General features: G+C 34.6%; 2 protein-coding genes and 1 long non-coding RNA gene across 4 annotated transcripts in view; 2 read left to right on the top strand and 1 right to left on the bottom strand.

Annotated features, from left to right (window-relative positions):
- Positions 1-333: 333 nt before the first annotated feature.
- LOC136803629 (islet cell autoantigen 1-like) lies at positions 334-18,830 on the top strand. 2 transcript variants are annotated; one of them, XM_067060357.1, is made up of 10 exons: positions 334-402; positions 13,051-13,264; positions 13,501-13,573; positions 13,860-13,983; positions 14,157-14,355; positions 14,484-14,676; positions 15,090-15,287; positions 15,500-15,661; positions 17,091-17,261; positions 17,574-18,830. In XM_067060357.1, exons 1-10 carry the CDS (start codon positions 347-349, stop codon positions 18,131-18,133), a joined length of 1,950 nt encoding a protein of 649 aa, XP_066916458.1. In that variant the 5' UTR covers positions 334-346; the 3' UTR covers positions 18,134-18,830. The 2 variants fall into 2 exon arrangements, with proteins under 2 accessions (XP_066916458.1, XP_066916459.1); XM_067060358.1 differs by lacking the exon at positions 334-402 and adding an exon at positions 12,718-12,809.
- Positions 1,971-2,969, bottom strand: LOC136803628 (uncharacterized). The gene is made up of 2 exons (XR_010846167.1): positions 2,560-2,969; positions 1,971-2,195 (listed from the first exon to the last, which is right to left on the bottom strand). It is a non-coding gene; the product is annotated as an uncharacterized lncRNA (long non-coding RNA).
- Positions 18,831-19,382: 552 nt separating the features above from the next.
- Positions 19,383-25,067, top strand: part of LOC136803625 (uncharacterized) — a 72,182-nt gene continuing 66,497 nt past the window's right edge. The window contains exons 1-4 of the mRNA XM_067060347.1: positions 19,383-19,520; positions 20,289-20,429; positions 23,485-23,592; positions 23,936-24,148. Of these exons, the coding sequence (XP_066916448.1) occupies positions 23,963-24,148 (186 nt within the window). The 5' untranslated portion in view covers positions 19,383-19,520; positions 20,289-20,429; positions 23,485-23,592; positions 23,936-23,962. The remainder of the gene's footprint in view (positions 19,521-20,288; positions 20,430-23,484; positions 23,593-23,935; positions 24,149-25,067) is intronic.

The raw sequence follows: 25,067 nt of genomic DNA, 5'->3' as shown, positions 1-25,067 counted from the left end.
TTTAAAGGTACAGTCTGTTTATCGCAACAACTCGTGCTAAATTTAAAATCCAATGAGTGTGCTCCATCTTGCTTCATAATAAAATTATGGATTATGTGTAAAAAAGACAGAAAAAATTTAAATTTCATCTTGAGGGAGTTTCCTGGCTACTTGAGGGAGTCGTACTCTCTCTCCGATCTCCGATCCACGGATCTCGCTTATCTACTGCGCCCTCCCACTACTAAGCGCCCGCCCTCTCGCCCGATTACGATTTTTACGGATCCGAGGTACTTTGACGCATGCGCGATAGGATGCCAGCTCGTAAAAAGCATCGAGGCAACTTTTTGTTTACATTTTGGTTGTGAAAATGATTAGGTCATTACCTCCAGAAAAAATAAAGAGAGAAATCAAGAACAGGAAAAAGTATGCAAATAAAATTGTAATTTGAATGGCTGATGTACCGTTTTACTTATCGTCGTTGTATCTTTCCGTGTGTTTGTTATTAAGTTAAATTTTTGATCTCTGATCCTAGCTACATCTTTCTTTTTTTATTTGTGTGATGTTTCGAGTTTTCCTATCTTCCTTCTTCTCTTCTCCTCTCTTCTGGCAGTCTGGCACAGCGCTGTAGCTGGCACAACTACCGGCACAACTCTCCAACCATGATTTAGATTCTTTCTGTCTGCCTCTGTTAAATTTTTATGGAAATCATTAGATATTCTTTATAGCAAATACTTGTTGCCTTGGTCGCTTAAAGTGCATAATATAGACCTGTTTCAATGTTTTGATTTTTCGCGTTTGTATGCGCATGCGCCAAAATAGTTACGGTTTTTCAGAGGCAGAAAACACGAAGCGCTCGCTGGAAAAAGACAGTTTTGATTTTATTATTCAAAATCTCTTCATCAGAATTTCATGAAATTTTAGTATAAGAATCCTATATAGTTATTAGATAACATACTAAAATTTCTATTCAAAATTCCTTCTACATTCTGAGAAAATTGAAATAAACTGCGTGCCTCCAGCTAATGTTGTTGTCTTTTTTGCCTCTGAAAGTCGGGCCGTTTTGCGGGTCGTAACGAGCCGATGGCGATGTAAACATGTGAGGACCCTCGAACACGCCCGGATTTCTCCGGGCGCGTCCGGGCGGATAAAATTAATAGATTTGCAAAAACGCCCGTATGCCGCCCGGGCCAGTCCGGGCACCCTCCGGGCGCCTAAAAAGGCAATTTACAGACTTGAAATATTTTGATGCTTTCACATAATTATTTTAATAGTAAAACTGCATTATAGGTAAAATTCAACATTTAGTCAGTCAGGCAAATCCTTGCATTTGCGCGGGGTTGAATGAAATCGAAAGTAGCGCGAAAACCCGGTGTAAATACACTGGTTTTTTGGAACTCTGTGCATTTGCACGGGGTGGAAAATCAGAAAATTTAAGATTTGTCAATATGGTTTTACAATCAATTAACACATCAATTAATTCTTCTCTCGCTATTTCTTCTTTTTCTTTTTTCATTTCAGTTTTCATTTTTTATGGGAACACAATTGCGATCATACAGGAGACGTGTATTTTCCACATTTTCCAACGTCGTAATATCGTAATGATGATACACATTCATTATCATTGGCGAGGGCGAGAATCTGGAAGCCCTCTAGAGATCCGGTGAAGCCCCCCCCCGCCCCACTGGAAAATTTAGCAAAAAAATCGTCGTCAGTGGAAAAAATAACCTGAAAGTTTAACAAACTTGAAAAGAACCAAACGACTTTACCCTCAGTATGGTGGAAAAATTGCACCGCAAAACCATTCCCACTGTAAACTTCGAGCTGGTATATAGAGTTTCTATCTCAATCGGGACACTACGATTAGATAGGAATTTCCATCTACACTGAAGGAAAAAGCTCCAACGGGGCGGCATTGACAGTGGTGTGTGTGTTTGGGAGAATGAAAACAACGCCCAGAATGAAAGAGAAACCAAAAAGAAAGACCAACGAAGTTACACTCTATATTTTATTAATTTGATTTTAATGATCAATGGCCTCATATTTATTTGTGGCCACTTTTTTTATTAATGACTAATGTATTCCGTAGCAAATATCATTTTATACATTGTTAAATTTAATAAAAAATGGTTCTTATTTTCTTCTTTGTGACTCTCAAGCAACACGCTCTCCCTGAGCAGCTCATAATGATAACAATCGGTAACATTGGCGGTGGTACACTAAATAAATAATGAAAATTAAAGTTACTATCATATGAGTGTAAAGATCCGTGGGTACGGCAACCTTGTCCCTGTGTATCCCAGGCTTTATTTATGTTATTGCTAAATTGAGGCCAGAGAATACCCTGGTCTATCTAGCGCTACCAGTAAGAATCAAAACGATGATAATACGCAGGGATCGAGGCTAGTGGTAAGGTAGATTTTTTTAAGCTTGAAACTAGACAAATTGACCGTCGCTCAAGAGTCGGTAGATAAATTGCCGAAGTTACGGTGACAAGTAACGCACACTAATTGATGGGAAGCACAAAATCGATCTAGATTTCAACATATGAGATAATTGTTTCATACAAACAATGTAACTTACGCTGCACACTTCTTGAGTTTAGTGAAAGCAGTCCGTATTGATTGTGATGTTGACAAATTGACTCCGCTTTGTGTGATCCATTTTTCCTGAATAAAAAGAAAGCGAAAACATTATTTAAACTTGGATCTTTCAAAGTATTGAAATCATAGGATCAGTCGTTTTGGTTAGCAGTGAAGCTGCTAAGTAAGTTTAATCTTTGGGAAGAGAATATGGATATGAATTTGATGCTGGGGTGTATTTAGGGTTGTCAAGTATCACTGAATAGTATTCTATATGGACCTAACACAATAGGCCGTTCGCATAAAGAAAGCGGTAAGGGTGGGTTCCGTATACAAATTTATCGAGTAGCAAAATCGCGCGATCTAGACGCGGGCGTTTAGAAATGCTCAAATTTATCAAAAATATTTTGCTTGATTTAAAAAGATTGAATGGGTGGAATTTTTTTTTCAATGGACACAATCCTTTATTAACGAATGAAGAATCTCGTAAAGAAAAATGAAAGCCCCGTTCATCTTCATTTCCCCCGTTTTTACTTTAAAGTTAAAATTGGCGTATTTGCCTGGACGCGTTCTAGGGTCGGGAAACCCGTTGCAAATGCACACCCCGTCGTGCAAATGCAGGATTTGCCTGATTGCTAGTATTTTAGGTAAATAATTGATCTGGATGGTAATCTTTAAATACTTTATGGTCTTGTAAATACACTTGAATATCGGTTGTTTTCAGTAAAATCTCACGTCATTTTCGTTTTCAACACCCTGTGCATTTGCAACGAATCGCGGGGCGCCGAAACCTTGTGCTAATGATTGCAAGGATTTATACTAAGTAGAGACTGGTTAAGAATCAAGGTAAAATAAGGAGATCCATAAGAGATATCTCAGATGACTTTTAAAGTGAATAAACCAGCTGCGCTGGAAGCTCCGGCTTAAGAGATTCAAAGATGTGAAAGATGAGCTTGTTGAGTTAGTTTTGTTAGAATGTTGCCCACAAACTACTAATCAGAACAGATCAGAAAGCAAAGTAATAATTCTATTGCAGAGCGAGTATGAGAAATAATCATAACAAATAAATAAACCAGCTGGAAGTTTAGCTCTTCTAAGTGCTTACACATGCACTTTCTTGCCTAAAGAACCAATCCCACCCCCGCCGACTCATCCTCGACTAAAAAGTTCCAAATTGGAGCTAAAGGAGATAAATATTTAGAAGTGAATATTTCCAAGTTCTTATAAATTAATTTTTTTCTAAACTTGCCAATAGCAAAGCCATGATGCGCCGTTGATTTGATTGTCCGGATAAAATTTTGGGGAGAAAAATAGCCTAAATTAGAGGCGACAGCTTTGAGTTAAGCATTATTTTTTCTGTTGGGATAATACTTGGAAAAGAGTAGGATAAACCAAATAAAATGGTACAATAGTGTGTATGTAATAAATAGTGGTATATTTGGAAAAAACCTGTTTCGGGTTTGAAAATCTTCAAAAGGGATGGTCGCCCCAGCCAATGAAATTACGACAAAGTCCAAAAAATATAATTTTCAGTTATAAAACTGTGAAAATTTCTCCGATCTTGTTCAAATTTACACAGGAATTGTGTTTTAGTATCCTTTACTGAATTCTCGTAGCCATATGTTTGTAAAAAATCTGTGTCGGGTTTGAAAAATCAAAAGGAACGGTCGCCAGCCGCGATGAAATTACAACAAAGTCCAAAAACGATCATTTTCAGCCATAACACTGAAAATTTCTCCAATCTTGTTCAAATTTTCACAGGAATTGTGTTTTAGTATCCTTTACTGAATTATCATAGTGATATGTTTGTAAAAAATCTGTGTCGGGTTTGAAAAATCAAAAGGAACGGTCGCCAGCCGCAATGAAATTACGAGAAAGTCCAAAAACGACAATTTTCAGCCATAACACTGTGAAAATTTCTCCAATCTTGTTCAAATTTTCAGAGGAATTGTGTTTTAGTATCCTTTACTGAATTCTCATAATGATATGTTTGTAAAAAATCTGTGTCGGGTTTGAAAAATCAAAAGGAACGGTCGCCAGCCGCAATGAAATTACGACAAAGTCCAAAAACGATCATTTTCAGCAATAACACTGTGAAAATTTCTCCAATCTTGTTCAAATTTTCACAGGAATTGTGTTTTAGTATCCTTTACTGAATTCTCATAATGATATGTTTGTAAAAAATCTGTGTCGGGTTTGAAAAATCAAAAGGAACGGTAGCCAGCCGCAATAATGAAATTACGACAAAGTCCAAAAACGATCATTTTCAGCCATAAAACTGTGAAGATTTCTCCATTCTTGTTCAAATTTACACTGGAATTGTGTTTTAGTATCCTTTATTGAATTCTCATAGTCATATGTTTGTAAAAAATCTGTGTCGGGTTTGAAAAATCAAAAGGAATGGTCGCAAGCCGCGATGAAAAAATTATACGGCAAAGTCCAAAAACGATCATTTTCAGCCATAAAACTGTGAAGATTTCTCCATTCTTGTTCAAATTTACACTGGAATTGTGTTTTAGTATCCTTTATTGAATTCTCATAGTCATATGTTTGTAAAAAATATGTGTCGGGTTTGAAGAATCAAAAGGAGCGGTCGCCAGGCAGAGTCAACAATGATGAATACAAAGGATCATTTTCAGCCATAAACATAACACCACAAAAACTACTCAGATCGTTTTCAAATTTTCACTGTAATGTTGTAATTTTAGTATTCTCTTTTAAATTCCAATGGATGTGTGTTTGAAAGTTTCATTGTCAAGTTACACCTACAGAATTTTATGGTTTTGTTAACCATATGCAAGATTTAAGCACTCGATCAGCTGACGATTCATGGCCAAAATTTCTCCAAAGTCTTTCCGCATGTTAAAGAGCCAGTATGCATCAAACTTCTCATAAATCTAGTCCAAAACATCATGAATAATGATGAAAATGATCAATTTTTCACTGAGATTTACGACACAGTCAGCTAGTCCACTTTCGGCAGCCATCTTTTTCTTAAATACTTTCGGCCGGAATTCCCTTTCGGCCAATCAAATCACAGTATTACTGGAATCAGATAATCCGTTTTTATTAATTCGGAATAGATCATCGGATTAAATAAACAAACAAAAAATGTCTTGACCGTCGTCGTCTTCGGACGAGAGAGAATTTAAGGCTCCTAGGCCGGAGCAATTAGAGGGCTGAGACATCGAAAATAAAGTTTTCAAAAAATGCCGCCCGGATAAACTATCCGGGCGTTTTTGATAAATAGATCTTAGCGCCCGGAACACCCGGATTACGCCCGGAATATTCCGGGCGGCATCCGGGCGTGTTCGAGGGTCCTAACATGTGACGTCACATGAAACGGGCCTATATATAGTCGTTTCTGTTGGGAGAATAACACGCACAATGGGGTGGTCTATTTCAGATGGTGTCAATCCAACAAGTTTGAACGAAAATCACAATCAAATAATACCGTGAGATTGGGTAACTTGCATCAGTGGAGGCTAACATGCATAGCCCTCAAATGAAAGACCTGGCTGGTCATTAAAATACAACTACACAGCTCTGCTTGCAGCTCTACTCTACCATTTTTGTTTTGATTTAATTTTGTATTTTGATGACCAGCCAGGTCATTCATTTGAGGGCTATGCATGTTAGCCTCCACTGATGCAAGTTACCCAATCTCACGGTAGTGATTCAATTGTCAAACAAATTCGAGTCTCAATATCGAACGTCTGATTGGTTCTATTTGGCGTTTGATTGAATAACGTTGGTTTGGTTGGAACAACTGATTGTCAATTACATTACATTGATCTTCAAATTAGGTTGATTAGACGATGTTATCGTGCGTTACATGACAGTAATGGCGGGAAATATTACCGTCAATGGCTGGAAATATTACCGTCAATGGCTTTAAGGGGTCACTCACATATCAATTCTTCCCACGATGACTAACGTCAAATTGACGCTAATTTGAAACCCCCCCCCCACCTCTTAACGTCAAAGTTTAAAAATTATCAAAAAATTTATGAAACTCTAAATTTTCTCCTTCACTTTCATCGTTGTTTCTTCAGCTCGTCAGCCATTTTTTATTTCGCTACAGCTTGCTCAGGCATTTCACATTTTAAATATAATGGAGATAATTTCTAAACTTTTTTCGGAAAGTTGCCGGCATAAATTATCTCCATATTCATAATCAACAGGAAAGCGACATTTTACAAAAAAAGACCGACCGTTGGCGAAATTCAACTCAAGGGCCGCGCGGACCATCTAAATTAAAGGAACTGGAGACATAAAACATCGGGCCGTTTGTTGGACCTACCTGGAGGTCCTATAAATTAACCTGTGTTCGTCCGTCCGTCCGTCTGTTACCAACTTTTCTCGGCATTGATTCATAGGAATTTTTTGATTTTTGGTACAAAGGTGCAAAATGGTAGTGGCCAAAATGTGACGGAGCCCGATTTTTGAAAAAAAAATTTTTTGGGCAAATTTGGGCCAAAAAACAGCTAAAAACAGGTTTTTAGGACTTTGTGAAAAATTGGATCATTAATTTTTTCTGATTTTTTGCATGAAAGTAGGGTACCATCATAGGTAAAAGATGGCTCAAGCATATTTTTGCAAAAAAATTTTGTTGGCTCAAAAAACGCATGTTTATCTATAAGAACCACTATTAATAAGTATACATCATGTTCTTAGTCAAATTACTCAATTTGTTTATGAGATAAATGTTTTTTTTGCTCATGAGGGCTTACTTTTGAAGAATATGTGTGTTTAGACAGGAAATATTGGTTGCTTGGCGTGTTTTTATAGAAAAACTGGCCAAATTCGTTATTTTTTTATAAGCACATTATCAATTACTTAGGTATTAGCTTTTCTCGAGATTGGCTCTTTCATTTTTTAAGATTTTTTGCACAAAGATGCATAACTCTAAACCCTTGAATGGAACGGAGCCCGATTTTCGAAAAAAATGTTTATGGGGCAAATTTGGGCCACAAAACGGCTAAAAAACTGATTTTTTGGACTTTGTGAAAAATTGGATCATTAATTTTTTCTAATTTTTTGCATGAAAGTAGGGTACCATTATAGTTAAAAAGGCTCAAGTAGATTTTTGCAAAAAAATTTTGTTGTCTCAAAAAACGCATGTTTATCTATAAGAATCAGTATTAATAATAAGCATACATCAATGTTCTTAGTCAAATAACTCAATTTTTTTTATGAGATAGATGTTTTTTTTGCTCACAAAGTCTTTAATATGAAAGAATATTTCAAGAGCATGCACGTTTTTTTTATAAGAAACAAACTACGAATTTTAATAGATTGTCACTATTTGTGTTCTGAATGATTGTTTAATGGTCACGTCACGTAGATATCAATTATAAATGTGTTAAATGCATAAACAGGTAGGTCCATAAAAGTATCACTTGTTTTGGTTAAAATTACTCTGTAAAGTAGCGAAGCGAACGAATACTTAGGTATATAAAACGAGGAAAAGAAATATGGAAAGTAACATTTGTCGAGGAATAAACGTACTAAAAATCGATATTTCTAGTGAAATTTCTTAGTGTCACAGACTCTAACCCACCCACCCCTTTGCGTCAATTTGACGTTAGTTGTGGGAAGAATCGATATGTGAGTGGCCCCTAACTTGGGATGTCTATTCAGCAAAACATGGGACAGCAATTCAGCCTACATTGCCTCCATGTTTCGACCACTCATTCCAAGTGGTATGCAAGAAATTTTTTAGTACACATGTATATATCTCCAGGATTATAGTACCGACCCCCCCCTGGCAGTCTAAACTTAAACTTCTATATCAGGATTAGAAACTAGGCTAGTCTTACCTCTTTTATCTTTTCCTTTACAACAATACAATGCTGACAAGTTGACACAACACATGTGTACATGTACATTGACAAGTAATCCCTGAGAGAAGTTTTTATAGAAATCTGCAACAAAACAAAAGTGGTCTCTTTTACTGATTGCCAGCACTCCTTTGTAGATGTTTATCAAATTTCCACCAATGAGGTTGTCGCATTTCAAACAGCCCTTCTTTTTGGCACCCATGGCCTTTCAGTGCCTTGCACGCTGGGCGGCTGTAAAATCCCACCCTTCATATATTTGTTTCAATCCATAATCCGTGGCTTAGATTTTGTTCTCATCTTCGATTTACTGAAGAAAGCGGGAATTTGATTTGAGAGTTAGATTGTCGACAAAGTGCCGTAAAAAATCATTGAATAAAAGAATAACTTAAAATCTTAAATATTTTCATTTTGAAGAATAGGTGCAAAAAAGTGAAACATAGAAAAGTTTCATTTTTCATTGTATTAATCAAAATGGGGGATTTGAAAAATTTTCTATGTTTAGTTTTTTGCACAAACCCCTGTAACTAGACTATGGGCGAGCACCCCGTTGCTAAGATGTTGGCTTGAAATCGAAAATGAAACCACTCAAAACAAAAGTAAAATCGGCCCATACTCAAAATCCCGTAATCTTGATATACAAGTTTAATTCTATACTGCCTGGACTGAAGTGCCTACTAAAGCAATCCGGGGTAAGTGCCTACTAAAACAATCCGGGGTAAGTGCCTACTAAAACAATCCGGGGTAAGTGTCGAAGCAACACAGATTATTCTTAAAGTAAAGAGGTATTTTTTCGATCGCGTTGACAATCAAATATGATATATTACATTATATATTTCCTTAAAATTCAAAAATACAAAAATTCATTTTGCATTTGCAAAAAATTCATCTTTATTGATGAATTAATATTACATAAATATTATAAAACACCTGTCTGCCCAATACCATGAGTGTTCCTAAATCTGACAGACCTGCCTAATCCAGATCTCCGAAATAACTGTTATGAAAAAAATTCTATGTTTACAAACATTCCCTCTCCAAGTTGAACGATAAACTAATGCAAGAACTCTCGAAAAAAAATATCTAACAAGATGGCTATAAAATGTCAAGATATCAATTGATGTAAAAATAATTACATTTTATTCTGGATCAGTTCATTACTTTTACTCACGAAATTGATGGTAATTTTTCATTTCTTATTTTTGAAATGAAGCTCAACTGAAAAAAGTGAAACTTCAGAAAGTTGCCTATTTCCAGGGCGTAAACGATTCTGACTATTGACAAAATTGATGATGATAATTTTTTTTGGTCGGTCAAATGTCTTGTATTGGGGGTTCTAGTCTTGAGCCTGCTTGAGCCCTAAGCCTACCTAGGATTGCAGCGTCTGGGTAAATGAGACAAAACTCGAAAAAAGCTGGTGTTTTGATGCACTCCCATGAGATCGAGATATCGTACTTTGTGACACACTGATCATACTTCTCAGTTTAATCGACATTGTCTTTGTTTGATGCTAGCCAAAGAATCTAGCTCTGACTCTTTTTTTCTAAACTGTTGGCGAGGGAGAGATCCAGAACACTTACACTAGCGACTTCCAAATGTCATGCAACTTTTCAACTGATATCAAACAAAATTTTTCATTTTTCTGTGAACTTCGACACTAAAGCTCTAAAGCTCTAAAAGAGCATCTAGTAATACAAAGACCAGAATATGATTCTTCAATGGGAATCAAAGCTATAAAGTGCACTCACAAACACCATTTTCAAGATGTAACAAAATCAATAGACCTTTTGCTAGACACAATGTTGTGTTGGATAATTAAAATTCCAGCACAAAAACTATGATGAGAAAAAAAATTAGTGCACACTTGATTCCTGCTGTGTTGCAATGAAAATATATTCAATTCAATTCAATTTTTTCTCATTGTGAAAGTAATCCAAGTTGGCAGGAATCCTGCGTAGTAATTTTACGAATCTTTGTTATAATATAACTGTCTTGACAAGGCCATATTTTTTGTAACATTAGAACAGGAGAGTTTACGCTTCTACAATGTATGAAATTCACATGATGTAAATAGACATGAGGGACAGCTGCTGTCACAGGTTGGAAAGCCCTAAACTTGAGAAATTCATAAGACACTCATTTACTATCAGGTTTGACATTATATGGGATGTTTGGGGATTGATAGGGTAATGTCAATTCAGCTTTTTTTTGTTTTTGTTTTCTTTATAATATAAGTTACACAGTACACTAACGAACAAATAAGACAAAACACTACTGACAAAAAATAATAGCCTTATCCCCCCGCTAGGCACCAAGAAGGGATATCGCCAGAGGTACAAGGCTATATGAAAGAAAAAAAGTTTTTGTTTATAAAATTATTATAAGAAAAACACTAGATGAAAAAGGTAAGCTATGATTGTTTGAGATTAAAATAGTTTAAAATAGTGCCCCGCTGAACCTAATTTGAATGAACACAGATGAACAAAATTTAGAGGGTTTAAGTGGGAAAAAATTTATGCCTAAGGTATGAAGCTTGTTGAATAGAGATTGTCTTTCATGGGAATATATAGAGCAATGCAAAATAAAGTGTTGTGAATTTTCAACAGAGTTTGTCCGACAACCACAGAAAGGGTCTAAAGTATCACGAAAACCGTGCCTAAACTTGTGCTCATTGAGATGACTGAATCCAACACGAAGCCTATTGAGAAGGACAACACCTTGATTATCAGGGACATCAAAAACATGACACTGGTTCGGTCTCAAAAATTTATAAATAGCTTTCTTAAAGGTTTTAATGGAAGGTAGATTTCTCATATCATTGTCCAGGATATTTCACTGAGATATGCAGTAGGGAAAGAAAGTAGGGAAAGAAAGTGTTTCGGAAATGTCCGTATATTAAGAGGATTCATAGGATTTCTTGTTCTCAGAGCTATAGGTGCTATAAGCCTTGCTGGCAGGCAGTTACGTAAAAAATAAGACGGAGTTAAGTTGTTTATAATTTTATAGAAGAATGTCATTCTTCTTGCAAAACCCCTGTCAGAAAGGCTTTCAAGACCAAGCTCAGAGTATATTTTATACTGAGACGTTCCAGGAAAACAGCCTGTGATTGCTCAATTCAGCTTTGTCGTTATGCAGCGTTTTGGGCTCTAAAATGAATAGCTTACTTCAATTGGAAGCATTACTTAAAATAGCAGCGCACCCTTGTGGAGGCATTCCAAAAAGCCACAACATTGCAGAAAAGATCCACCAAGTGCGCTCTTCCAAGTAATCTGTTTCGGAGGCAATCTTCAGAAAGGAATCTGTTCTAAGGAATTTTGGTAACCCAGAAAGTGTTGATCTTTTTGGCAAAAACTTCCTAATTTTCGCAGGAATTGATTTTTGCGTTTTTCGCAGCTTTTTGGCAAAACCAGGAAAATTTGAACCCGCAAAATCCAATTTTTTCCAATTTTATCAAAAAACTTTAAAAATCCCTAGGAAAATGAAAAAAATTTGTCCAAAAAAGGGCAAAACTGCAAAAATAAAAACCTGCGAAATCAGGCGAAATGCAATTTTTTTGATTTTTTGAATTTTGACTGCAAATATTATACGCGAAAATATTATACGCGAAAATTTTTTCCAATAAGGTAATCGAAATTTGAAGTTAATCTGTTATGTTAAATTTTGACTCTATGAATTTCCTCATTTTCAAATGAGGATATTCCTAAAACAGAAAATCTTTGTTGCAATCTGTTCTAAAACCTTGTTGTTTTCAGCTGGAAATCAGGTAACTGTTTTGTGTTGAAAATATTTCTTGCTGGCAATTCAATTTTATTATCTGTTCTATTAGTTTTATTTGTTACTGGTACCTGATCTGTTCTATTAATGATTTGAGCTGTCTTGGATAAAGTAGGTTCCCTGGAAATCAGGGTTGGAGGTCTATTCCAAAAATCAAAAAAAATTCCCAGCTAGCTAAAATGAACAGATATTTTGTGAATATATCTGTACTGCAGTGCTGCAAACCTATGCAATTTGCCAACTGATGGCCCTTCTGAAATGATGTTTTTTCATCAGGCCGTGAGACATAGGCAGTTTGTGGTAGTTTTTTTATAGATTATTTTCTATTTACATCTGTTTTAAGTAGCCTTGTACTATCAATCCATATGGTATAAGAGCATCTGATCCAAATTTGGTGTTTTTTTATAAATTCGGACATTTTTACACTGATCACTACTTAGAAATTTATTAAATTTAGTGAAATGTATACATGTACTACATAAAAGCAGGGAAAATTCCGGGCAGTAGAGGGTAAATATTGTCCCAAATCTTCCCAGAATCTTATACATATAATTTTCTTTCCATTCAAGTGAAATTAGAAATAAAATATATAATGTCTCAATAATACAAAAACCATGTACCAGCAAGGTAGTAGTGGGTAAGATATAATTTCTTTTCTCAATGAAATGTGAGCATTAATTATCGCGTACCTATATGTGATCCAAAGGTGATACCAGGCCAAGCTCTAGAAGGGTAGAGACATGGCAGGACTGTTTATACTAAAGATCAAAAAGGCTCTTTTTTACATGATTCCAAAGACCAAGAATAAATGGTCTAGATACAACTTTACCAGGCATAATGCTACAATTAATGCTAAATAATGAATGTTTATTACCTAGTTACTATGGTGACGGTGGTGGCCAATACCATGATGAAGGAAATCAAAATCAATATGGCCATAACTACAGAGACTATCGTATGAATGACCAAAGCATTAAAGGAAAAATTGAACAAAAATATTGGAAAACTAAACAGAAAGCTATTGAGAAGTTAGGCAAAGATCAAGATGAATTTGTTATTGCTGGGGATGCTGAAGTTGATGCACGGTTGGAGGTAATTGGGTTTTTAGATAGAACTAATGTCATTTTTGTTCTTGAATAGTAAGTATTGATCGTGTAAATAAGTCCTGAAAGAGTAATTATTTTTATTGCTATACTTTTAATATCATTACAACCATTGATTACTCGTTTAAAAGGCTGGACTGACCCTTGACAAAACAACAAATTGATTTTGCATCACCTAATTTATTTCCTCAAATGATTGAAAATAACATCCTGTTTTTCTTCTAGGCATTTCAACACATCAAAATCACGTGTATGCAATTGATGGCAGCAATAGAATGCTATCAAAATAAAATATTTGGTAAGTGAAATTACTTTCTTCCTTGATCATTGTTATCCTTGTGTCTTTGATTTGAATCATCCAGTAAACATACTGATGAGGAAGGGGATTGAGCTTAGAGAACTTGGCGAGGCTCCTGACTTGTTGTATTTATGTGCTTTCAAGCACATTTCAGGTAGCTTTTAAAAACAAACAGCAATAAAGTTTAAAAGCTACAGGGTAATACCAGTGTTAAACAATAAAAGATCTGTCTCCTCAAAATTGTTAAGTTGCTTTTTAATTTCAATATTGTTGATCGTTTTCATAGCTTTATCACAAGATGAAAATGAGATGGGTAGATTTCTAAAAGATCAAGGATCTCTTGACAAAACCAAAGCTGGTAAAATGATGATAGCTGTTGGTAAAGCGCAAAGTTTTGCTGCGCAACAAAGGTAATGATCAATGTTTATATTTGAATAAACTTTAGGAGAATTAGTAGAATTATTGGGAGTTCCAATATGAATAAACAAAAGATGGGTTAGCAGCCAATATATAGTTTGTTCAAAACTTCTTAGAATATTGTCGCAATTTCTATAAAATGATTAAATATTTTCCTCATTTTTAGGCTTGGAATGAGATCATCATTAGCACGTTTGTATTCAGAAATAGAAACATTCAGATTTCGTGCTATCCAAGATACACAATTAACAGTCACCAAGATGGAAACCTCTCGATCAGAATATCGTGCTCGGCTATTATGGATGGCTGATATATCAAAAGAGCTTGACCCTGACCAATTCAAACGTTTGGATAAATTTCGAGATGTAACTTTCCTTACTTTTTTCTTCTTCACAATTTAATAACATTTCTGTAATCAGCTGTAATATGAAATATGTTCAGAAATTTTCAAAGTTCACTCAGTCTAATAAATTCTAACCTTTGATCATTTCAGGTACAAATGCAAGTCAAACTGGCAAAAAAAAAATTTGATCAGTTGAAGGGTGATGTCATTCAAAAGATTGATCTTTTATCAGCAAGTCGTTGCAATCTTCTATCTGCAACACTAGAGCCCTACCAAAGCTCTATGGTCAAATTCTTGAACACTACTGCTAAGAATTATAATACTGTTCATGAAGAATACAAAGGTTGGTTGCCCTGACTGTTGTTTTTTAATTTATTTTGTTCTAATTTCTTCTGGCTGAGACAAATATCTCTCTAAAATTTTTAAAAAGTGGGTTCTCCATCTTGAAATTCTGCAAAATTTATAAAGATATTAAGAATCTAGGCTTTTGTCTTAGAAGAAAAAATTGCGTTGACCACTTTTAGCTTAAAAAAATGTCTCAAATTAACTTGTAACTTCTTCAGATCAGAAAGATTTGTAAACGTTCCTACTGCTGGATTTTTTAAGAAAAAAAAGCATTGAACCAACCTAGAAAATTCTAGAAAATTCATAAAATTAATAAGAATCTGGGCCGTTGTCTGATAGGAAAAAAATTTGCTTTGACTGTCTTAAATTAACTTAACCTTCCTTTTTAAACACATTTAAACTTTTTCCTAGGCCATCCGTCCTACAAATTCAACATTCTAAAAAATATCATTCCAAACAATGGTATTGTGGATGATGAAGAAGATGATCTCGCCAACGATCAAGACAACAAATCATCCAACAAAGAGAACAGAAGGAAAAAGAAAACTGCAAAACCTGAACAAGCAGAAGAAGCAACAGAAGAAAAAACATCTAATGATGACGACGGTGGTATGTCTCTGACCAGCTTTGGTGTCGCTAAAAGTTCAACATTTAGATCCCCAAACTCACATCTTTTTTTAGTTTTATCTGTTTTCTTGGGACAGAATGAATTTTTGAACTGTTGAATTAGCCCAGTAGGCAGACGCTTTTTAATATAGACGATATCATATGATTATGATTACTTTTATTAATATTGATAATTTCACATTTCTCATTTTCAGATGACAAACTGATCAATTTCGATTCTTCACCTTCGGAAGATGTGGACCAAGGTGTTGTTCCGAAGCCTACCGAAAGAGATGCAGATTTGCTTGGTGCATCATTAGATCAAGACTCAAGCCCTGGGTTCGGTGATTATACTGAAACTAAAGACAACAACGAAGGTATAATTGTACGATCTTGTACGATAGCTATTATATTGTATAATTGTAAGTCTGACTCTCTTGAATTTGAAAAGCTTAAAAATGCGGTAAAATTACATTGTATTTTTGGACATACCCCAGTGGGGTGGAGGTCCTATAAATTAACCTGTGTTCGTTCGTCCGTCCGTTCGTCTGTTACCAACTTATCTCAGGATTGAATCATAGGAATTTTTTGATTTTTGGTACAAAGGTGCAAAATGGTGGTGGTCAAAATGTGACGGAGCCCGATTTCAAAAAAAAAAATTGGGGGGTTAAATTTGGGCCAAAAAACGGCTAAAAACGGGTTTTTTGGACTTTGTGAAAAATTGGATCATTAATTTTTTCTAATCTTTTGCATGAAAGTAGGGTACCAACATAGGTAAAAGATGGCTCAAGCAGATTTTTGCAAAAAAAATTTTTTAGCTCAAAAAACGCAAGTTTATCTATAAGAATCACTATTAATAAGCATACATCAATGTTCTTAGTCACATTACTCAATTTTTTCAGAGATAGATGTTTTTTTTTGCTCATGAGGGCTTACTTTTGAAGAATATGTGTGTTTAGACATGAAATTTTGGTTGCTTGATTTGTTTTCATAGAGAAACTGGCCAAATTCGATATTTTTCTATAAGCACATTATCAATTACTTTTTTAGGTATTAGCTTTTCTCAAGATTGGCTCTTTCATTCTTTATGAATTTTTGCACAAAGATGGATAACTATAAACCCTCTAATGTGACGGAGCCTGATTTTCAAAAAAAAAATGTTTTTGGGCAATTTTGGGCCAAAAGCGGCTAAAAAAAGGGTTTTTTGGACTTTGTGAAATATTGGATCATTGTTTTTTTTAGACTTTTTGCATGAAAGTAGGTAAAACATGGCTCAAGCAGATTTTCGTAAAAAAAGAATTTTTCAGCTCAAAAAACGCATCTTTATCTATAAGAATCACTATTAACATGCATACATCAATGTTCTTAGCCAAATTACTAAATTTTTTGATGAGATAGATGTTTTCTTTTGCTCACAAAGTCTTCAATATGAAAGAATATTTTCAAGAGTATTAAATTTTGGTTTCTAAACGTTTTTTTATAAGAAACAAACGACTAACTTTAATTAATAGATCGTCACTATTTGTGTTCTGAATGATTGTTTAACGATCATGCTCACGTAGATATCAATTATATATGTGTTAAATGCATAACCAGGTAGGTCCATAAAAGTATCACTTGTTTATCAAAAAAAAATTTACATGTAAAGCACTTCAATTGTAATTACAGAAGATAGTCGAAATTAACGAGTGTTTCATTTGTTCTACTTTTCTTGTGGGAATGATAATCGCAAGTACCGTTGCATTTGATATTTTAAAGTTTAAGTTCACGGTAAGAATAATTTTAACGCTTCATTATTACTTGCAGGATTTGAAGATTTACTTGGCAAATTTGAAGAAAACAATGTACTAGCTGACAAACCATCGCATCAACCTTCGCTGATTTCAACATCGACAGAAGATACTTCCGATCCTTTTTCATTCATCAGTAATTTGGATTCTGACAGGCGTAAAAGTGATACAACACCACCAACTAAAGGTGATATAATTTACTGCTCAAGTTAACTTCAATTCAAGTTATTGGTCTTTGTTTAAAGTTTGCTTTAGGGTTTATGATATTAATAAATGGATAAGGAAATAAAAGGTTTTGATATTTCTTTCATTGTATTAAGCCGTTCAGTAATTTTGCTTGGGAAATGTTCATTTTATAAACTCTCACAATTACTAGTGGTAGTGAGGCAAGATTACTTTGAATATAACCTGAAGTTTGCAACCAAAAGGTTGTACCCCATCAGGATAAATAACTGTCAACCATCATTTTACCATACAGAAATTTTCATCTTATTCATAGATTCACTACCAGAGCCTTCAGTTGATGACCTACTCTTCGGTTCACCAAACCGTAAACTGGATGGCACCGAGAAAACAGATTTGGACATCCTAACTGATGTGTTATCCAACCAAAATCTCGGTATTACTGAAACAGAACATAATAAGTCGTTCAGTGATCAATGGCAGTCTATGTTTGGTGCTGGTGTATCTGAGGAATCAACACCATCAATGTCTGACCTTCTTGCTCAAGATCTGGAAAATAGTAAAAGCGATTCTACACCAAAACAACCTGAGAATATGGTTGATGCTAACATCAAGAGTGATCGAATGTATATGCCATCCTTTTTATTGGAGCAAATGAGAAAAACTGATCCACAAGCTTTGAAAAATGGTCCTCCCAAGGGTGCATTAGCTGTCAAAGACTCTGCCAAAGCCAGTTCTGGTAAGCCTGGTAAAAGTGGAGAGAAAGGAAAAGACATGTCTGCATGGTTCAATCTGTTTGCTGATTTGGATCCACTTGCAAACCCGGATGATATAGGCGATTCTAAAGATGGCCAGAGTGAAAAACAAGCCTGCTAAAGTTTGAATCAAATGAATCTATTATCGTTTGCTCCTCCTTGAAATCTACTCAAAATGTGTTTTTATCAGATGTTGATATTTTTTACCAAGAAGTTATTTAAAAGCCAAGCTGTATAATTGTCATCGTTCAAATAATGCGAATTCATCCCAAATTCCTGTGTTAAATCTGGATATGTCCAAAGATGGAGTTGTGTAAATGCTATTATGCTAAAGTTGTCCAAGATTTATTGAATCAGATTTGCAAGCTTGTCACTTTTATCCTATGTGATTGTAATCATATGATCCAAAGCTTGGCTTAAAATGACATAACTCATCTCAAAGGGCTACAAAGCTTTTGTTCGGTCGCTTCCTTCAGATTTCTTTCGATTCTAGGGTTAATTTTAGCCTCAAAATGATGGTTAGTGTAGCGTAGCTTTTATACTATTTTTTGGGTTTAGTTTTATTGAATTTAGAGGGTGTCCTTAGCTATTTTTGTTTCGAAATCGAGACAACAATTATTTATTTTTTATTTACAAACTTATAGTATTATAAATTTATGCAGGATAAAATATTATTTTGATCTTTTTTTTCTCTTTTCTTTTCTGTGGTGAAATAATTTTGAATTTTACTGTGAAGCTAGTAAATAATGATAAAGGTACATGAAAAAAATGGAATTGTATTTTAAATGAATTTGAAAAGAAAGGTGAAGAAATTCTTACATTTTTTTGTGTTTGACCCAAAATGGCTGGTTTCCACTTTCCCTGACTTTCAAGGTATTGAAACTTTTCATCATGGTTAACTAGTGCATAAAATAGATCCCTTCATGGACTACTTCATTTTGTACTTCTTGGAGTATCCTAGCCTTTATGTCTTGAAATAGCAGAGTTTATAATATTTTAAGATGGAAAGGAAAAATCTACTTGAAACTCAAGTGATCCCAGAACATAAAAACACAAGATATATGCGAATGGAGTATCCAATGGATGTTTACACCGACCCTTAGCATCTTTTTAGTCCTTGTCAAATTTCCTACTCATGAAACATAGATGACGAAATTAGGCTGGGGATGACAGATTTAGAACTACTGATAGTTTATGGTTCGTTATGAACACCAAAGCTGAAGCGTAATGCTAATGATGCCATTAAAAACATCATGGATACCAATTGTCAGAAAGAAGTTTACAAATATTTTAAACGTATTTTTTTGGCAATCATTATATAAGCCCTCTTTAGTTTTAAAATTTTTAATCGGATTTTCCATTTTAGAGACTAACAAATATTCTTAAAAAAAAACAACTAACAAAATATTAAACACAACATATATACCTGACATAATGATCAATATCAGAATTAATGATATTATATTTACAAATCAAGGGATTCCAAGTCGAAGATTCGTTTTCAGGAGGTTAGTTTTTTTATTTATCAATAGTTTCTCATTCGGCACATTTTTCAATAGTCAAGAAGAATAGCTTTTCCCTTATGCTCGATAATAGACCTTATGGGAGTTTTTGATTTTTCTAAAAAAGCGATGCATTGTGGGATTGTTTCGAGTGTATTACAATAGAAATCTCCTAGGAATTACTCAAGGGAATTCTATTGTAATACACTCGAAACAATCCCACAATGCATCGGTTTTTTAGAAAAATCAAAAACTCCGGTAAGGTCTATAGAGTGATCATACTAAAATTATTTACATGGCTTTTTTTCTATTTTTCCAAATATGGAGAAGAATACGAATCTTCAAGTCTTTTTGCTAAATTACTTTATCCGTAAAATCTTTAATCATTTGTGGGCTATTCGTAGACTGATACTACACCTTCTCCGAAAGTTTGTCCCTTTAATCTTAAACATCTTTTTATAAGGTCGACATTTTTGTAGCCTTTGGATGTTCTTAACTTTTTGGTTTGGTTCTAAAAATGTCTATTTTCAGTTATTTTAGTGTACGTGCACATGTTACAGTCTGGAAAGCCCTTCAAGTGTTCTTTTTTTACCAGGAAGCCTTGTGTTCTTATATACTTTGTTCTTACGAAAATGTTTAAGACCAAAAAATATTTTATTGAAGTTTAATCAGCTCCAAGACTGTGTGTTGATGGGAATGTCTTTTGACCAAATTTTTTCTTCTCCCTTTTCCTCGTATTTCCATAATAAATTATATTGTTCTACAATTTGTTAGATACTGCTGGAGTTTCACTCTTGGCGAAGTCACCTTACCACATGCTGACAACAGGCGCCAAAGCCGAGATGTTTATTCTCTACATCAGTAAGGAATCGTTAAACATTCATGTGACATCACCAGGGGATATAATCGAAAAATGTGAGATTGTTTTTCAAATTTATTTCTTATTTTCTTTTAAATATTTTAAATCTCTCTCACACCAGTACTAAGTTAGACTTTATAAATCATTTTCTGGATATTATTCGTCGGATATTAGTATATAGGAATAGGTCAGTTGGAACTGCTCACAAGTTTCTGTCTCTAATTCGTTGATAATTTTAGTCTAGCGAAATTAGTAACGGCGAAAATTATCGTACCGTATTTTTACAAAAGTCCGCTCAAAAATCAAATTACTTTCTGAAGTACTGATTGGTTTATTTGGCTCAATTACATCATAATTTTGAGACTTTGGGATTGATTTGATTGTCGAGCGGACATTTGTATTGTAGAGCCGTATAAACGGTACATAGGCCATTTCATAGTCGAAATGGATCATGGGTAATCAGGACTGATTGCGCCCGATAACGGTTCCCCGTTAGGTTAGACGCAATAAAAATCTTCAAAAATTTTCAAAACATTGGACCAATAGGAAGTCGTTATTACCCATTACGCTTTGCGACTGTGGAATGACCTATAAAGATTTATGGTTGGTTTTGTGGTTCGATACCGCTAAATTTTGAATCCAAGCCTAGCCCCCAATAGCTGCTAGTCGTAGTAAGTAAAAGTCTCGATTTACGTAGTGTAGAATTATTTCTAAAAACATGATTTTTAGCTGTGATAGGTCAAACTCACTTGTCAAACAATTTGATAGCTGTCAGCCTAGCTTCAGCCCAGTTTAGTTTCAGGGTGGTATCGCATTAGATTTATTTTCCATGGTAGGATTTTTGTTGGCAGTTGCTTGTGTTTTATAAGCTTGATTTTACAGTGGAGCCTCTATAATAACTGAAACACGCCCGGGGAACCAAATCTTTTTCGAAAATTTTCGAGTTATGGACACCGAGTTATATTTGTAAGGCACTTTAAACTGAAGGGACAAAAAACTGTTCGAATTAAGGAGATACTTGGGTAAGAGGTTTATTATTTTTGCACTTAGATACAGAAATCAGTCCAGTTAAGATTTTTAACGCGATTCCCCATCCTAATTTTATAGCCTTGGATAATTTCGTAGAGTTGTTTTCTTTCAACTGAAGTGAATTTTTTAAGTAAAAATTTAGAAAAACATTTCCAAAGCAAGCTAACTAAACAGACAGTTCGCATTTTCTGTTCTTGTCGAAATTTATTTGTTTTTTGTGCAAGCTTGAACATAACAGCAACACCTTTTGATTCTTACTTGTCGTACTTAACTCTCTTACGATCTCACTCAAGCATGATTAGCCTCCGGACCCAGGGATTAGCCTATTTTATAGTTGAGTTCTCACTTCCTGATTTAACTTTCACTCCCAAATATCTTTTCATCGGAAAATTTTTTTTACATGTTGGTTTGAAAGAGGAAGAATTAAGATATTAAAAAGGGATTTAGTTTCTTTTGATTTTTTTTGTATTTTAGGAATTCAAAACGGTTTCTACTCTCATACACATAGACACTAGACATCTTTCTAAATGAAAATGGCGACAGAATTTTTCAGGTTTAAAGATGGAAGCTTTCTCCATAATGGATTTTATTTTGTTAAAAAATCTGGACTAATTGGAAAAAATTTTACTCGTGAGATTTGTGAGAGCTACCAAGTCAACTGATAAAGATGTTAGACGTCTCTAGTATTTTTTCTGATTCACAAGGTCTGACCAATATACCAACCCTTATTCCACAAAATGGTTGGGTTCGAATAACGTCAAATGTCAATTATCTGGCAACTTGTTAATGCTTTGATATAATTGGGAATTGAAAGACCATCATTGAACATTTTAGAGAGATCATAATGTGTTTTACACGTTTTAAGTATCTTTCTCTCAGTTTGATTTTATAATGGTTCTACATGGTAGTCTTTTTGGACTCAATTATCATGATCTCGATCCATGATACTCTAAAAAAAAGTTCTAGTCTTGGCAAATTAGCTTTTAGTTCTGAATGAAAAAGAAGCTCAAAAAAAGAATTCTACAGATACCCAAGCTACCAGCTGACCAGAAGAATGGAATTTCTTTTAAGATTTTTAAAAAGATTATAATTTCTCTTTCAACTTGGGTTTTATTTTTTTCCCATAGTTAAAGATAAAGAAGTTCTTTTAACCACGCGAGGTATAAATAAAGTAAAGTACTATTGTATTGTAATAATAGAATAGAAAAACAAAAGAAAAGTTTGGATTGAAAGAGGTTAGATGGAAATTTGTTGTAAGCACTTTAGTTACTATCCTCTTAACGTATCTAAGAAATAGTTTGCACCTAGCCTGGTTTGTTTTTCATTTGAGAGTCTAGTTTATTTTCTCTAATATATTTTGGAGATTCTATTCTGTGTAGCTATTGACAACAAATGAAAGTATTCAGGTTGCTTAAGTCAAAATAATACCAGTAATGTTACCTTAATTTGGACGATTGAAAGTTGTGTTAGTTTTTTTCTGAAGCTCAAGTTTTTCTTATAAAAAATTAGGTTAAAATCTTCAAAATATTCTTCAAAAAGATTTTTCTAAAAGACGGATTCAGAAATACATAGGACTTGTCTACTTTTCATTCACAAGTACCATAATACAAATGCTTTTGTCTTTTGCTTCACTCGTATTCAATGAAAAGTACACGAAATAAAGAATTTCTGAAGGAAATTTTAAAATCTTAAATTTTTGTGGAAGATTATACAGAGATTCTCTCGTATTCGTTTTCCTTTTGGGGCTTTCATTCTGAATGCTCATCTATAGGTCTAACTTGAGATACAGTCGACGCTTTCTAACTCTATTTTCGAGGGGAATTATTGAATTTTCATCGAATAGGGGAGCGTATCGAATATAGAGCGTCGTTTATGAGAGATTCTTGTTGACATTGACTTTCAATATTAGCGAAAAATGAAACGTATAATATAGTAGAGCGTAAAATAAGAAAGATTCAACCGTATTGTGGATGTTAATTCTGGAAAACTGTACTGTAATGGCTGCTTACATGTTCATGAATTTGTGTTGTACAAAATAATTGAAAGGAGTTCCTAAAGTTTTTTACCTATTCATTTTTTAAGGTTTAAACACAGTAACACGATTCAAGATTGAAGAACATTGGATGTCAAGAGACTTTGATCAGACAGCTGATCTGTAAGATATCAGGGAGTTATTATCAATCAAGAAAGGTATTATTTAGTTATATTCACAAAAAGAAGATTTTTTTCAGCCTAACGGGGTACTAATCTTCGATGCTTGGCTTTTAATTCACTTTTTACATCTGGGTGACTGTTTTTGGTGAAAATTTTTTTCCTAACTTTAGACCATTGAGATGGACAATTTTGACTACTTTTAATCGTTCCTATTTTATGAGAAATAAAAGCTGCTATGAGAAGAACGCTCGAGCGATTTCAACAAATGTCTGAGTATAAACCTCGGGCTATAATCCCCCTAGACTCATACGATTTATACTAACACAAATCATATACTGTTTCCACCGTGCTAATGTTTGGTTTCCTCTTGCATCACCAGCGCTCACATACCAATTGACGACAAATCATGCTTTACCGTTATGGACATGTAGCCACTGGAGGACACCGTCAAACGCCGAATAACCCAATGTTGTCAAAGAATGCCAATGGAAAACGAGGTGATGTGGTTAACCATCAAAGGAAATCTTATAAAATGGTTTCACAACAACCACCGATGGCTGTCAACCATATGCACACACCGATGGTTTATCAGGTATTATTCTTTTCTTTTTGATCTTTATTTTTGGACCTACCTCCGGGTGCCCCGGTCGAGGTCCTATGAATTAACCTCTGTCTGTTCGTCCGTCCGTCCGTCCGTCCGTCCGTCCGTTCGTTCGTCTGTTACCAGCTTTTCTCGAGATTGGCTCATTAGTTTCTTCTGATTTTTTGCACAAAGATGCAAAATGGCAATGGCCAAAATGTGACGGAGCCCGATTTTCAAAAAAATCATTTCCGGCCGAAAATGCCGGAAATATGCCGGAAAAACCGGCTTTTTGGCATTTTCTCAAGATTTCATCATTAGTTTTTTCTGATTTTTTGCTCAAAGATGCGTATTAACAATGTACAAAACATGGCCGAGTCCGATTTTTGAGAAAAACAATTTTCCGGCGGAAAATGCCTGAAATATGCCGGAAATCGCCGTTTTTCTAGATTTTCATTGGACTTTTTCCTTAATTGGTTGTTTTTCATTCAAAAACTTTTAATACAATGCCACATCAAGTATGTTTCAATTTTCAAAAATTGATTTTTTTTTGAAGCCGGAACTATTTTTTAAAAGTCGCCGGAACAACCTATTTCGCCGGAAAGACAGTATTTCTGAATTTCTCGGCGTACTTTATTTTTTTATGAATTTTGCACACTGACGCAATATGACAATTCCTAAAATGTGACGGAGCCCGATTTTCGAAAAACATTTTTTTCCGGCCGATTTTTTGCAGATTTTCATTGCATTTTTTCCTTATATTTCTATGTTTTTCACACAAAAACATTATTGATAACAATGCTCACCATCAAGCATGATTCAATTGTCAATAAAACTGAATTTTGCGACCAGAAGTTTCTATTTAGTTTTTCCCTACAACCCTTCCCTCTCCCCCTACCATCAATCAATGATGAATTTCTTGCGTTATGCA

This window comes from Clytia hemisphaerica, unplaced genomic scaffold, assembly GCF_902728285.1.
Source record: "Clytia hemisphaerica strain Z4C2 unplaced genomic scaffold, Clytia hemisphaerica genome assembly, whole genome shotgun sequence".
Classification (NCBI taxonomy): domain Eukaryota; kingdom Metazoa; phylum Cnidaria; class Hydrozoa; order Leptothecata; family Clytiidae; genus Clytia; species Clytia hemisphaerica.
The sequence above is the reverse complement of the archived record's forward strand: the minus strand, read 5'-3'. Positions and strand labels throughout refer to the sequence as shown.

Excerpts from the sequence above, each read along its gene's own strand:
- LOC136803629 (XM_067060357.1), top strand. The coding sequence starts at position 347 with ATGATTAGGTCATTACCTCCAGAAAAAATAAAGAGAGAAATCAAGAAC. Across the intron at positions 15,288-15,499 it reads ATCTAATGATGACGACGGTG|ATGACAAACTGATCAATTTC; the intron begins GTATGTCTCTGA and ends TCTCATTTTCAG. Across the intron at positions 17,262-17,573 it reads TACAACACCACCAACTAAAG|ATTCACTACCAGAGCCTTCA; the intron begins GTGATATAATTT and ends TCTTATTCATAG.